This window comes from Nesoenas mayeri (assembly GCF_963082525.1).
Source record: "Nesoenas mayeri genome assembly, chromosome: 16".
NCBI lineage: Eukaryota > Metazoa > Chordata > Aves > Columbiformes > Columbidae > Nesoenas > Nesoenas mayeri.
Window position 1 is genome coordinate 12085705 of NC_137562.1, and position 15475 is coordinate 12101179.

Consider the following 15475-nt stretch of genomic DNA (forward strand, 5'->3'; position numbering starts at 1 on the left):
TGGGTGTTTCCTACAGGAAGAGAAGCCGATGAGGCCTCTAAAGAGCTGGAAGGATCCTCATGGCCACGGGCCCTGGTTGTCATGGGGCACCTCAGGCACCCTGATATCTGCTGGGGAGACATCACAGCTCAGCACACACAGTGCAGGAGGTTCATGGGCAGCACTGATGATAACTTTTTGACACATGTGGTAGAGGAGCCAACAAGGAGAGGCATGCTGCTGGAGCTTGTCCTAAAAATATCTTTAATATCTTTATCAATTATCTGGATGAGGGACTGAGTGCACCCTCAGTAAGTCTGCAGAGGACACGAAGTTGGTTGGCAGTGTTGATCTTCTGGGGGGTAGGAGGCTCTCCAGAGGGATCTGGACCGGCTGGACTGTTGGGCTGAGTCCAGTTGTCTGAGGTTTCACAAGGCCAAGGGCTGGCTCCTGCACTCGGGTCACAACAACCCCAGGCAGCACTACAGGCTCAGGGAAGAGCAGCTGGAAAGTGCCTGGTGGAAAAGGACCTGGGGGTGTTGGTGAACAGAGAGCCAGTGCATGCCCAGGTGGCCAAAAAGGCCAACAGCATCCTGGCTGTATCAGGAATAGTGGGGCCAGCAGGAGCAGGGAGGTGATCTTTCCCCTGTATCAGGCACTAGGGAGGCTACACCTTGAATTCTGGGTTCAGTTTTGGGCCTCACAAGACAAAAAAGCCCTTGAGGTGCTGGAGAGAGTTCAGAGAAGGGAACGGAGCTGGGGAAGGGCTGAAGCACAAGTGTGATGGGAGCAGCTGAGGGACATGGGCTGGGACATGTGGCCTGGAGAACAGGAGCTGAGGGGAGACCTTCTCACTCTCTACTACTGTCTGAAAGGAGGTTGTAGCAGGGAGGGTGTTGGTTTCTTCTCCCACGCTGGTGGACAACAGGTTGAACATGAGGCAGCAATGTGCCTTTGTGGGCAAGAAGGCCAAGGGTCTCCTGAGGAGCATTAGGGAGTGTGACCAGCAGGTCAAGGAGGGTTATCTTCCCCCTCTGATCTACCCCGATGAGGCCGCATCAGGAGTTGTATGTCCAGCTCTGGGCTCTCCAGTTTACAAAGGACAAGGAATTACTGGAGAGAGTCCAGTGGAGAGACACAAAGACGATAGGGGGTCTGGAGCTTCTTTTTTTAAGAGGAAAGACTGAAAGAACTAGGTCTGCTTGGCCCGGAGAAGAGAAGCTGACAGAGGATCATGTTTATGCTGCTAAATATCTCCAAGGTGATGGTGAATGGGTTAACGTGTAACAAGCCCAAATGCCAGTTCTGCCCCTGGGAGGGGGAAACAGCTGCAAAAGTGTAAGCTGGGAGCAACCCCAGTCCTGACACCAGCCTGGTGGGGAACAGCTCAAAAGCCCTGAGCATGTGCAGGTTCAGAGCTTTAAACAGCAGCACCTACAGCTGCAAAACCTTCTCCCTGGTCCCAGCACAAGCCACTCCCAAGGTTCTCATGGTTCACTCGTTGCTGGTGACAGCTTTGCAGTTGGGGACACCACTCTCCAGCAGCCCATGAACCAACCCCACTGGTGCCCAGTGCCATGAGCTCTGCAAGGGGGATCCCTCTGTGCACAGGGACCCCTTGTTCCCTGGGCAGCTGTCCCAGCCCCCCCAGCCACCTCCAGCCCCAGGAACCCAGAACGAGTAGAAACCACAACTCGGCAAATACAAGAAAATGACAGAGAGCTCAGGTCTGAAAAAAACATATTTAACAAAACAAACAATCAAAGAAACAAAACTATTTACAGAGAAACAACTAAATACAACAAACCACAAAACTCCTCTCTAATGTATAACCCACCCACCAAACCCCACAACATCATTACACCAGCTGCAGGCAGTGGCTGGGGAGCATGTTCAAGTTCAGCTGCTGGTACGTTTATCTCTAATCCCATCTTCAACTACCCATCTACCTCCATCACCTCGTCAATCTCTATATCCACCTCCATCTCTTCATCCAATATCACATTAACCTCCATCTGTTTTTCCATCTTCAACTCTATGCCCATCTTCTCTTCCATGTTTCCTTCTTTCACCCCAGGTGCCAACTCCACAGCCCCCAGCACAAGGTCATGTATCTCAAGTGAAAAGCCAAGCAGGAAAGTGCGTTAGTCCTGCCCTGGGCAGCTTAGGGGACCTGTGGGACAGGGTTCTCAGCACCCCAACCCCTCTCACTGCCCAGGGAGAGCTATGGGGCAATGGGGCCCCTGGGCATGTCCCCAGCAGGAGCTGCCTGGAGACTGAGGAGCTCCTGGGCCACCAGCCCTAGAAGAAAAGACAGAGGACCAGCCCTTTGCCTGATGAGCAGCTCCTCAGTGAGCAGAGTTGCGTGTTCCTGAGCTGGCTCAGCAGGAGCTGCTTTGGGTTGGAGTTGGTCCTGATAGGCATTAGATCTGTCGTATCCCTGGGAAACACGGTGGACAGTGGGACTCTGCCGCCAGTGTGAAGCCCCAGCCTGACGACAGGAGACCCCCTGTCACTGCAGGCAGAAGATGGGAAGCATGTGCCTGTCCTGCTGCTGGTGGCTCCCTCTCCATTTCCATCTTCAACTAGATGTCCACCTCCATGTCCTTCTCCCTCTTCACCTTCACATCCTCTTCCATCTCCTCTTCAATCTTCATATCCACTTCCATCTTTTCCATGTCTTGTCCTACAAACCCAGCAGCCAGATATGCAGCCCACAACACAGTGTGGTGTATCCCAAATGAAAAGCCAAGCAGAAAAGTGCATTGGTCCACAGGTAGGGCTGGGTTGTCCTGGCAAATACAAGAAAAAGACAGAGAGCTCAGGTCTGATAAAAACTTAAATACATATATTTACAGAAAGAAAGAAAAAAGAAAAAACCACAACAAAACCACAAACACCTATTTACAAAAAAAAAAAAAAAAAAGCCCCAATTAAATACAACAAACCACAAAACTCCCTCTGCTAATGTCTAACCCACCCACCCTGCCCCACAACATCATTACACTGGCTGCAGGCAATGGCTGGGGAGCACGTTCATATCTGGCTGCTGGTACTTCCATCTTCAATCCGATCTTCAACTACCCATCCACCTCCATTTCTTCCTCTGTCTCTATATCCACCTCCATTTCTTCCTCCAGCTCAGGCTCTGGGCAGCACCAGCTGCTCCCGCCGAGCATCCCTCTGGTACGAGCCCGGGGTGCCCTGGGCTCCCATGGGGACGTGTCCCCCCAGGCAGGGATGCTCAATTTCAGCAGGGGACAAGCAGCCCAGAAGGGCTTCTCCCACCCCCTGGCCTTGCAGGGGTGGGTGGAGAGGACGAGTCGAGCTCCCAGTCCCCCGAACACCCCGGAGTGAGCTCCCCATCCCACACCATCCTCACGGTGCCTGCTCCAGCCTGCCCGGGCAGTGGGGGCTGTACCTCCAGCAGTGCAGTCTTCCTCTTGTTCAGGTCTTTCATAATGAAAAAAGAGAATAGAGGGTTGGGACTGGGTTGGTGGGAACAGGTGAGAAGGGTTGGGAGGTATGGGCAAAGTCATGGGGAAGAGGATATAAGGGCTGGACTAGTAGGACAAGCGGGCAGTGTGGGCTGTACCTCCAGCAGTGCAGGTGTCCTCTTCCTCTGGACCTTCACAATGGGAACACAGCAGCAGTAGCAAGACTGCATTGAGGCACTGGGAGCAGGCGAGAAGGGCTGAGTCGCACACCTGAGGCACCAGGAGCAGAAGAGACAGGCTGCATTGTGCTTGTCAATGGACACCAGCAGCTGCAGCTGGAACATAGGCTTGGACATCACATCTCTGTGACATGGGAGCTCCAGTGCCTGGCCAGGTCCCTTCCAGCGCAGGTTTCATTGAGGGACAGACTGCACTGGGGACTCCAGGCAGTGGAGGCTGTACCTCCAGCAGTGCAGGTTTCATCTTCAAGTTCTTCTTAACGCAAAATAAGTTAGAGAGGAAAGATGGGACTGAGGTGCTGGGAGCAGGTGAGAAGTGCTGCGTTGTGCTCATCAATGGACACCGGCAGTTGCAGCTGGAACATGGGCAAGGGCAGAAATACAACAAACACACAAAGAGAGACTCAATCTCCCTTTTCCCAGACTAATCATGTGAACTCACTTATTCATGACTCCAGTCTTAAAGTTTCTTAACTCAGAACTCTTAATTTGTGCACCTACAAGCAAAAAGATAAATATCTACCCAGCCAACAGGGAAAGGGCTCATCCTTCCTCCTCCTTCACAGTGCGGGCATCCCCTGTATCGCATTGGGAAGCACAAAAGCCTGAGCAGTCCGGCTGCTGCTACAGCCGCGTCAAAAGCTTTTTGGGAAAGCTCATGTTTTACACCCTCTAGCTCAGAGATTTGCTCTATAGCATTTCAGTAAGTTAGCAGATTTTGACGAAACTGCCAGACAAAGGTGCTGCCTGCAGGAGGCAGCAACTTCCAGGCGATAATGCTGCATCATAGCCCTGTAGCTGCTCTTGCCACTTCTACCCACCTGGAGCTCTGCCTCTGACCTACCGCACTGCTCTCAGCACACGTCGGGCCTTGGCATGAGTTAGGTTAGCCAAAAACCTGAGCAGCAGCAGAGTGAACAGTCAACACCACGCACAGTGATGTTTTCCAATGAGGATCTCCTCTTATGCTGATGCTGCCTTGTGCCTCCGTTCAGTTCCAGCCCGGTCACTTCTGCCAGCCGGCAGCTTCCCCAGTCCTGACAGCAACCTGGTGGGGGACAGCTCAGATGAGGAACTCGGTGCCCAGCAAACCTCTGCAGCAGCCCGGACCTCCCTGTGACACTGGGCTCCATCCCCCTCCCAGGGCTGTGGGAAGCGGCCACAGCCTCTCCTCACCCCTCCCCTGGGAGGTCAGGTCCCATCAGCCTCACTTGTCCCAGCTCGGGGTGGGCAAGAGGGTCACAGAACGAGTCCTGGAGGCTGGAGCTATTGCTGAGGGCTGGCGGTGCAAACTCCGCCTGGAGCCGAGCAGCAGCTGGATGGAGGGAACTCACCGCATCTGTGTGCAAACGGAGTAATGTGGGAAGCGCATCTGAGTGTGCACGGACTGGCGGGATCCAGGAGTGCAGGAGAGTTCAGGGAGCAGCGCCCGGCACAGGGGAAATGCCAGAAAGCAGACTAGCAGCGACCCAGGGAGGAGGGGAGGGAGTCCCGCAACGCCCCCTGCCCGGACACTCCAGAAGCCACCAAGGAAGGGGCCCATCCCAAACACCCGCCAGGACTCCAGCCCCCTGCTGCCCCTAATGAGCAGGTTTAGCAGCGGCTAATTAAGGAAGGGGCGGGGCCGCGGCTAACGAGCGCACAGGGACCCCCTGCACTCAGGCGGCCGTGCCAGCCCCTCCAGCTGCCTCCAGCCCCGGGAATCCAGAGCAAGCGGAAACCACAACTCTGCGAGCGCCACATGTGCCCAAAACAAATGCAATCCTGAGACAGAGAGGCTGCTTCTGAAAAAAATATAAATAAATCTATTTACAGGAAAACAACACAATAGACTACAACCCTTGGAAACTCCACACTCGCCCCCAAAAAAGCACAGGGCAGTGCGGTGGTGGTGGTTGTGCCGCCAGGATGAGGGGACCGAGCGCTGTGTCCCTGCAGTGTGGCCACCCACCCCAGTCCCAGTCTGGTGACATGCGACCCCCCTGTCACTGCAGGCAGAAGATGGGGAGCATGTGCCTGTCCTGCTACTGGTGGGTCCCTCTCCATTTCCTTCTTCAACTAGATGTCCATCTCCTCCTCCATCTCCAGATTCACCTCCATCTCCTCCTCTATCTTTGTCTCTTCATCCATCTTCTCCGCCATTCCCACAACCAAGACCCCAGCAGCCAGATCTGTAGCCCCCAGTACGAGGTAGTATATCCTAAGAAAAAAGCCATGCAGAAAAGTGCATCGGTCTTGCCCTGGCCAGCCCAACAGACCTGTGGGATGGGGTTCTCAGCACCCCTGACCCCCCCTCCCCTCCCAGCTCTACCAGCTCCCATGCCAGCAGCTGGCTGTTGGGGATGTCTGCATGGTGTGGAGCCCGAGGACGTGGGGACACAACACACTTGGTTCTTGGCAGGAGCCTCTACCAGCAACACAGGGACTGGGCTCCATTCCCTTGGGGCAGGACACGACCAAGCCAGCCAGCTCTTGGCACGAAGCGATGCTGTGGACCCTCGCCAGGCGGCACCTCAACACAGCTCGGCTCCCCCCGCCTCAGCTCCCCGGCCCAGCAGAGACACTCATTACTCAGTAGCCACGTTCCTTTGAGGGTGTTTATGGCTTTTCTGTCTCTCTGCTGTCCCGGGCTAAAAATCACCCCTTTTAAGGCAGCCACAGGACAGCCAGTCACTGGAGCCTTGCCTGCTGCAGGCTGCTCCCTTGCAATGTATCACCTCCTTTACTGGGAAAACAGCCTTGCTTTGGCTTTTTCTTGCCTCCACAATCTACTGATCAGCTGCAGCTCACTCCCAGCCCCATCCACGCACGCCTCCTAGAGAACAAGATCTATTTTCACCAGCAAGTGATTCACCTGCCTGGCGCTGGTTCCTTTCCCTTCACAGCCGACTCCTCCCCAGCTCCATCCTTACCCCGCAGCTGCCTGACTCACCTCCCAAACCTCTGATGGACGAAGAAACCTGAGTGGGAAGGGCAGGAGGAACAAGTCATGTTACATTTTCTCCTGGTGAGGGGTGCACTTTGATGCTGGCTCCCCTGGGGACTTCTGGCAGGAGCTGAACTCTGTGTTGTGGAGAGAAGAGGTGTCATTCCTATCTGGGCTTGTGACCCGCATCTCCAGGGGACACTGCCCAAGGACCTGGGCATTTGCAGTTAGGGCGAGGGCTGTTGACACAGGATGGTGTTGCCAGCCTGTGCCAGAGGCACAAGGGAGGCAGCAATGCTGCGGCAGACCCTGCAGGTACCTAGCAAGGCTTATTCTTAGGGCTCCCTACCAGAAGTGGAGACTCTCCACTGACTCCAGTGTCACCTCTGTCCCCTCTCACCTTTTGGCCAGGGAGAGGCATGCTTGGCCATGAGCAAAAAAATCACTCTGTGGAGCTGGCTTGCCTGTGTTAGTTTAATTGGAATAAAAAGGGTGCGCCGCTGAGCGGCACGGCTTGTGCTGAAGAGCCGAGATGAGTCAGGCTCCGTGCCGATGATATCACTGCTTTTCCAACCCCTTCCCAGCAAGGCAGGGTGGAGGGGCCACAGCAGCGGGGGGCTTGGGTGCGTCAGTCTGTGCAGGCAGCACCCACACATGCTGTCCCCACAGCGGGGACTGGGGCTGCAGTGAACCCTAGGGAACTTGGGGTGCTCTGCGAGACAGAAACAGTCTCCACACTTCGCAGTAGTAACCAGTGCCAGTCAACACAGACATGTCACGTAGCAGAGACCTGAGCTAATTCCTGGGCTCTGCCTCCTTGGCTCCCCACTGGCAGGGCAGGGCAGGCAGGGGGGCAGCAGGGATGGTGGTGAACTGATGATAGTGCCCAGAGGCTGTGCCAGACCACACCGAGCTGTGAGCAAGCCAGAGCTGGCAGGCAACCAGCAGAGATTTGCTCCTGCGGCTCCTCAGAGAATGTGACCCCCATCTTGCTACACCAGCCTGGCTCTCTCAGCCTTCCAGCACCCAGCCACAGTGCCAGCATCCCACGGTCAGGTGGAAACCATCAAGCAGGACTGAGGGTGCATTTTGAATACCGACAAACATTCATGTGGACAAAGTTCATCCCTCATAATCACCGTGTGAGATGGAACCAGCAGCTATGGGCAAGTGCACAGAGTGCACGCATAAGGTTCCCAGCACAAAGCTGGTTTTTGGCAGCAGGAGCTCCCAGGAGGCTTGGGGGGGACAGCAAAGCAACAGTAGCCAAAACAGAGCTGGGACACAAACAATATACCCAGTTATCTTTAATCATCCAGCGAGACAAACACACTGAGAATGGAGCAGGCGGGACATGCCACAGACACTGGAAACTCCCTTTCAGCCAGAGTAAAAGGGCTGAGTGGTTCCCCCCCGATCCCGGCTGGGCAGTGACCAGGCTGCGGGCAGAGCTGGCGCAGGGCACAGCGAGGCACTGACTCACCCTGCTGAGATACAGGAAGGAGGCGAACAGCCAAGTCCACTTCTCTGCCAAGGAGCAGCCCCGCTGTGCAGGGCTGAACGTGGGAGAAAACACTCCAGAGTGGGTTCTGCTGGGGGATCGGGGTCTTGGAAGACAGGGGGTGAGCTGAGAAGGGAGCCCATGGCCCATCCACACAGCATGCTGTCGTCTCTCCTGTGTGGTCGTGTAAGCTGAGCATTTAGAGAAAAAAAGCAAAAAAAAAAAAACAAAGCGTGAATTGTAATTGTGCTCCCTGGCCAGGCACAGGGAACCCTGCCCACGCCTGCCACGCGTGGCAGAGCTCCTGCCGCACCTGCAGCCAGGCACTGCGGGCACAGAGCTCTGCCTGGGATGGCTCGCGGGGGGACTCTCTGCAGGGACCCTTCCTGGGGACCAGGGACCCTGCATGGGGACTTTCAGTGTGTCCCGGAACGCAGAGACCCTCCGTGAGGACCGAGAACCATGCACGGGGACCCTGTTCCCCACGGGAGCCACGCACCCTGCATGGGGACCCTTCCTAGGGAGCAAAGCCCCCTCCGCAGCACTCCCACAGCCCCGGGCCGGTGCCCCGGGGGCCAGCAGCCGGTAGGCGCCGCCGCCGCGATGCCCCGGGGCCGGTGTCGCTGGCACCGCCCCGCGCCGCGCCGAGCACCGCCCCGCAGCGCACGGCATGGGCGAGCGGCGGCCGGCGGCGGGGGGGGCGGCGGCCCCGCGCTGAGCCCGGCCCGGCCCGGCCCCATCCCATCCCGAGCCGGTGACAGCAGCTGCATGTCGGGGCCCGGGGCGCAGAGCCGCAGCCGGCGGCTGCCCGGTAAGTGCCGGCCGCGGGGTGCGCTCGGCGGGAGGGGAGCGGGGCACCGCACCGGCTGGGGGCTCGGGCTGTCCGCATACCCCCCGAAACACCCACCCGATGCCCCTGGCAAAGCAGCCATCCCCTCACTTCCACCCCGGACGCCTCCGCTGCACCAACCTGCTGCGCCGGCACCGCTCCCCGGGCAGCCCGGGAAGCTCCGAGCAGGGGATGAGGATGCTCGGTGTGGGGGTGGCACCTGCCTGGGAAGCGGCTGAGCTCGGGGACCTGTTGGGCTTGTCGCGGCGTGGCACTGGTGTCCATCGGAGCCCTGAAGCTCCCTGGGAGGTGCGGATTTCCCCGCACCCACGGGAAAGAGGAGACTGAGCAGAGCAAACACATCAGTGAGCGGTGACCGGGGTGACAGGGGACTTGGAGGGGGATGACCTGCCACGGATCTGGCCCTGGGTCTGGCACACCGTGCTGCCCTCCTGCCTTTCTTGTCCTCACGCTTCTTTCTGAGGGAATGAAAGCAGGGCCCTGTAAATAGCAGGGTCTTATGACACAGCCTCTGCTGGGGAAGGAGCGCTGGGCGGCAGGGATATTTTTAGTGCTGAGACGCAGGGGATTTGGAGATGGCTCGGAGGAGTGCAGGCGCTGAAACCGCGGCACCAGAGAAGGGTTACAAGGTGCCATGTCCTCCCTCTCTAGTTCCTCCCCCGGTGCTTTTCCCAGCCAAAACCACTGCCTCCCTCACACTCTCCTAGCGCATTTCCTCTCACCAGGGTCATGGTTATTTTTTGCTGTGCTGCAAGACGAGGTCAGACGTGCCAATTGAGAAAAGACCATGTGGGGAATTCGCACTCAGGCGGCCGGTGTGTCCAGGCACCCTGTCTCTGCACAGCCTGACTCTACATGATTCTCCAGGGCATTCCCTGCTTTCCACACCAGCTGCTTCTCCCAAGGCTAAAGGAGCTGAAAACCCTTGGGACTGACCCTTGTCCCACAGTGGTCTGGCTGGGGCAGGGTGACAGGGAAAGGCTTGTGATCTCTGCAGGGTCTCCTGGAAGATGCTGTGGCAGCTGCGGAGCTGCATCTTCCCCCGCCTCATTTCTTTGCAGCACCGGGAACACAAGGCACAGACAGCGAACTGGGGAGTGGTGGGGTGTCCTGGGCCTCTCTTGGAGGAGCAGGGTGAGGGGATCAGGCTCTGGGAAAGCGCAGGGAGAAAGGCAAAATCTGGCTGGGCCAGCCGGCCCCAGCTCTTTCATTCACCAGGGAACTGGGCCGTGCTTGGAGTCACCCCTCGATTAAACTGTTCACTTCCCTGTCGTCCCCTGTCCTTTGCCACAGCCCAAATGTTTTTTTTCTTTAAATCTCTTGAAATCTCTGCAAGGTATTCCAGGGCCATGGCCTCAAGAAAAGGCTGTGCCCATCCTCTCTTGGTCTTGTGCCTTCACTAACAAGCCTTCTCCCACCCCCAGATACACCCCTCCTATTCACAGAGACAGAATGGGGGTTGTACTGGGATCCTGCGGGCCAAGGAGGAATGAAAAACACTTCCCCTCCCAGTGGAAACACAGCCAGATAATTGAACCATGCTCTGCTCCTGGCCCAGATGCTGGGTCAGAGAACACCCTGAGCTGGTGCTCCCAGCACCCTCAAGCCCATCTGGCCCTCACCCCGTGCTAACTGCACCCCAAGAGTTGCTCCTCTCCTGGACCGCTTCAGCGAGGGTGTGGATGGGAGGGCTGACAGTGGTTTACTTCGCAGCCAGCCCTCCCACGGCTCACCCCACCGCGGGTGGCCATAAAGCCCACACCATGTGGGGCTGGCTCCTCAGTGTGCCCTGGCAGGACAGAGGGACCAGCAGGGCCAGTGTCCTTACCCAGAGCCCACCCGTGGGCAGCTGCCTGGGAAGCAGGTGAGAAGGAAATCCCTGCCTGCATCTCCTGGGGGCGGATCCTGCCCGCCCAAGCTCTGCAGCAGCGTTTGGCCCCCATTCCTCTGCAAGCTGCGCTGGCTAACAAGGCATGAGAGCCGGAAGGATTTGAAGGCAGCGGGGCACTCCGTGCCAGCCAGCGGGGAAGAGCCTGGCTCTGAATGCTGATAAGGCTTCGGCCCCTTGGCTGAGTGGGCTGTAGTAATAACCATGACAATAGTAATAAAAGCCAGGCCACCAGCAGGTACCGACAGATCCCCCACGGTGCACAGGGGCCGCATTGTGTGTGCAAACGTGTCCCGCGGTGGGAACATGCCAACCGGATGAGACAATCCCCGCGGCTGACAGCCGGGGAGTGTGTGACCGGCCGTCACATGGGGAAGGGCCGCGCCAGGGAACGCCGCTCTCCTTTATGTCCCCCGGGAGGGTTGCTGAGAGGCAGCTACACTAGCAGGGCTGCTCGCTCCCCCCAGGGCCCGGAAGAGCCCCGGGAGGGGGGGAAGGCTCTGTCCCCGGCTCTCACCGCGGTCACGGGTCAGGCAGGGTCGAGAACAGCCCAGCTGCCATCTCCTGCTGCCGGCATTCTGTACATAATGGGATCTCAGTGCTCGTGCCTCAGTCCCCAGCGAGAGCTCGAAAACAAGTTCATGAACAGGTCCTGCTAATTTCTCCTGCAAGAGAAATCCCAGCGCCCACAGGAATGCTGCCACAAGCACCCTTACCGCAAGTATCGGTCACGTGCATTAACAGCACACATCGGCCATGCTCAAGGTTTATTTTATCTTTGCACTGCAGAAGGATTTAGAGACTCTCATCCTTACCTCCATACTTGGGTCCCTTTGGCAAGATGCCACAGGGAAAGCCGGTCTGTCATCCCAAATCTGGGAGCGAGCGCATCCTCTGTCTTGACCCCAGCCTCCCTATGGCTGGAGCCTGATGGCCTCTCCTTGGCGTAGCGAACCGCAGCACTTTGCTGTGGATTTGGCACAGCTGGGCTGGGGGAAGAGCTCTGCCTGGGACAGACAGCACAGGGCTTGCTCCAGCTGCTGAAACAGAGCCAGCTCCATAATCAGCGCCCCAGTCACCCGCTCTTTGTCCCTGGCTCTGTTCTCTTTTGCAGCAAGCACAGGGGAGGCAGGAGGTTTTTACCTTACCCCAGCGGCACAGAGCTGCAGCCACTGCTCAGCTTTGCGAGGAAAGCTTCACTGGCACGGTGCGGCCGCTGCTCAGCACGCCAAGCCTCTGCACCAGAGCAGGCGCCCGGTGCTCAGGTCAGACATAACAAGACTGAGGTCCCTTCAGGCAGTCAGGATCACCGCCGTGGGCATCGCAGGAAGACGCTGAGCAGCCAGAAAAGGACCAGAGCCTCTTCCAGATAGTGCAGGGTGACTGGCCCTGAGTCACGGTGCATCCCCACGTTGTGCTGCAGGCACAACCTGGCTTCCTGGGGCAGGTGCCCGCAGACGATGGGGTTTAGCTGAAGGATCCCCCAGAAGCGGGGTGCAGAGGAGCCCTAGAAGGGCTCTCAGGAAGATGTGACATCGATCTCCAGGACATCTCACCAGGCCCACCCTGTTTGGGCCCTAAACTGGTACATACTGGTGACACCAGACCCCCTGCTGTCCTTGCCCCCACTCCTGCCAGACAGGGTAGGGATGCTGCTGCTCTGTTCCCTCCTCCCCAGCCTGGAGGAGCAGAGGATTTGGGCCTCGCTCAGGCAGAGCAGAGGATGTTTGTTTGGTTTCCGTGGTTACTGCGCTGCCTGCTCCAGTAATCACATTTTCCTTGTGCTGGTTGGGCCAAGGGCAAGAAGAGAGGAAATATGGAATGGCTGAGGTCAAACACCAGCTTGGAAACAGCCGGGGCCAACAGCCGTGGCCCCTCTGTGCCATTTGGGTCCTTGCAGGTGTGGGTACCCAACCCGAAAGGGAGGTACCAGGCCCAGGGATGCAACAAGCTCCTTCAGCACCAGGCTGAGGGCTCTCATCACTCCCTCCATGCGGGCTGGGGACAGAGGCACCGGCGCTGAACTGCAGGAGGAATGATAGGAATGAAAATGTTTGTGCAGGCAGAAGCCAAGCTGGCTGTGTGAGCGCAGGAGGTGAACGGGGGAGCCTGCCAGCGTGGGTGCGGCTGTATTTATAGCGCCGGTGGCCACAGGGGTGCACGTGTGCAGGGGTGACAGGGTTGCTGGTGCCTCTTATTCCTTACGCATCACTGAGCCCAGAAAGCCCGGAGCACTAACACCAGTTCTTGTCCCTGGGAGTTTCCCCTACTTGTTAGCGTCCACAGACAGCCCTCTGTTTTATAGCAAGGAAACTGAAACTTGAACATGTGCAAACCATGGCTGATCTCATAACACCCTTTCCCTCCTTGATAATTCAGTTCAGCAGTCACAACCATAGCATATGAGCTCCCAGGTCCTCACTGTCCTGTGCCTCAGAAGTGAGATCTGAGGCTCCAGCACAACAAGTGATGCTGCCATTACGGCATGTAACGTCTGTTCACAGTGACTCAGTTATTGTGTGCTGGTAAAGCACGGCTGTACCGCGTGAGCTAGGACAGGCAGAAGAGCTCAGACAGCCATGCCTGGTCTGACCCCCTCGCCTTTCTCCCCAGCTGACATGGAGCAGCCTCAGCGGGGCCTGGATGCAGAGCAGATGCAGCAGCAGCAGCTGAAACTACGGGACCGGCAGAAGTTCTTTGAAGAGGTTTTCCAGCATGACGTGGATTACTTCTTCCCTATGTCTCACCTGCAGATAGAGCATCGGAGACGTAAGTGCTGCGGGCACCAGCACGGGGCTGGGGGTGTTCAGGGAACAATGTCATGAGGGTCAGTGGGACATCCCCAGTCTAAAGGACATGCATGTCCTGCGCTGAGACAGGACCACACATGCTGCATGTGGGTGTGCTGTGCGTTACTCACATCACTTAACCGAAGTCACTGCACACGGGTACCCAGGCTGGCACCCTGCAGAGTCACCGGCTTCAGACAGGGTCATCAAAACAGGGACAAGGCCTGCAGTGAAACAGCGGGGGCTTCCAGAAGGATGTTTTAGGGAAACATCATTTTCCTGGGGGCCTCTTACCAGTCAGTAGAATTCAGTTCGCCATGGCAAGGCTGGTTCCCTCCTCGGGGTGCTGCCTGCACAGGGCTCCCAGTGCCCTTTGCCTGCACCAGCACTCACCTTCTCACTGGCCTCTGTCTCTGCAGCACCCTTAGGCAGCATTTCCTCCATGGAGGTGAACGTGGACATGCTGGAGCAGATGGACATGATAGACCTGTCAGACCAGGATGTGTTTCTGGGCTGTGGGACAGAGGAAAGCAGCGTTGCTGGGCCAGGTACGTACAGTATGAGCATTTGCTGGCCAGGCTGGGAGCCCTCCCTGTCCCTAGTGCCCACTCTGACTTGTTCCTCAGCCCTGGCCACCCTGCGTGCAGATCCACACACCCGTGTACAAAGAGAGACGCTTGGTGCTGAGGCCTCTGAGGCTGGAGGGACCTCACCCTCGGCTGGTCCATGCCAGTATCCCCCTCCACAGCCCAGAGGTTCATACCCTGCAAATACCTTGCACAGAGGACGAAGGTGAAACCCAGGCACTTTACAGAGTCTGTGGGGCTAATTCTCTTGTCCTGAAACTCCTCTAGAGCAGCTGATGTCTTGTCACGATTTCCCAGGTCCCCATCACACTGCAGAGCTCACTGTACTGAGCAGGAAGGCTGCGGGACCCCTCCACTGCCCAGCCAGACCCCAGGGAGCTGGGCTTGGGTCCCACAGGGAAAGCCCAGAGTGCCAGCACCTTCCTCCCCATGCACACGCGCTGTAGTGTTTCACCAAGGCCGAGCCAAACGTCTCCTTGCCTGCTGCAGCCATTGGCCTCATGCAGCATGGCTGCAAGCCGTGTTTCACATGAAACAGAGAAGGCTCCGCTGCCAAGAACGGGGAAGGAATGTGTGGTGTGAGGTGGGGAACAGCCAGGAAAGCAATAAACCTCCAGAAGCCTTTTTCTTTCTCTTACCACGCTCTCCTCCAGGGGCAGATGCCAGCCAGCACCCAGAGGAAATCACCCTGAAAGTGCCCAACACAGCGGAGAGCAAGTCACGCATTTCCTCCACGTCCTCCGTTTCCACGGATCCGAACAGCCTGGACACCAGCGAGGAGGGGGCTGAGACCCCTGTGGTGCAGTCGGATGAGGAGGACCTGCAGGAGGACAGTCCCAAAAAGCAGGTGGCAAGAAGCTAGCAGCCAGCTCTGCCCTGCTCCCAGCCTCCTCCGTATGGACCTGCCAGCCTGAGGAAGGAAAGCTGCTGGCACCCAGTAAACCCCATCCTGGACTGCTGCCCTGCTGGAGGGGAGAGGGGGTTTTCCTTTCCTCTTCCTCCGCAGGTTTTCCTGGCAGCCAAGGGAGAACGAAAGGGGTATTGTAGGCTCCCAAAATTAACTCTTCAGGCTTTGCTGCTAACACTCCCTGCTTCACTCCCCTGAAATGCTCAGCATTCCACAGCCTCATCATTCCCAGAAAGGCACCCCTTGGGATCCCAGCTCCCCCATCCTACTGACAAGAGTCCTGTCCAGACAAGCATTTAACGATACAGAGAAATAACACTCCAGTCTAAACAAGCAGTGGGCATGTGTGTTATTGGGAGAAAACAGCGCTGG

The 15475-nt window shown here is 57.4% G+C and overlaps 1 protein-coding gene across 1 annotated transcript; it reads left to right on the forward strand.

Annotated features, from left to right (window-relative positions):
- Positions 1–8850: 8850 nt before the first annotated feature.
- DBNDD2 (dysbindin domain containing 2) lies at positions 8851–15058 on the forward strand (the record flags this gene model as incomplete). The annotated part of the gene is made up of 4 exons (XM_080354709.1): positions 8851–8893; positions 13434–13589; positions 14029–14157; positions 14850–15058. 4 exons carry the CDS (start codon positions 8851–8853, stop codon positions 15056–15058), a joined length of 537 nt encoding a protein of 178 aa, XP_080210835.1.
- Between the last annotated feature and the right edge of the window lie 417 nt (positions 15059–15475).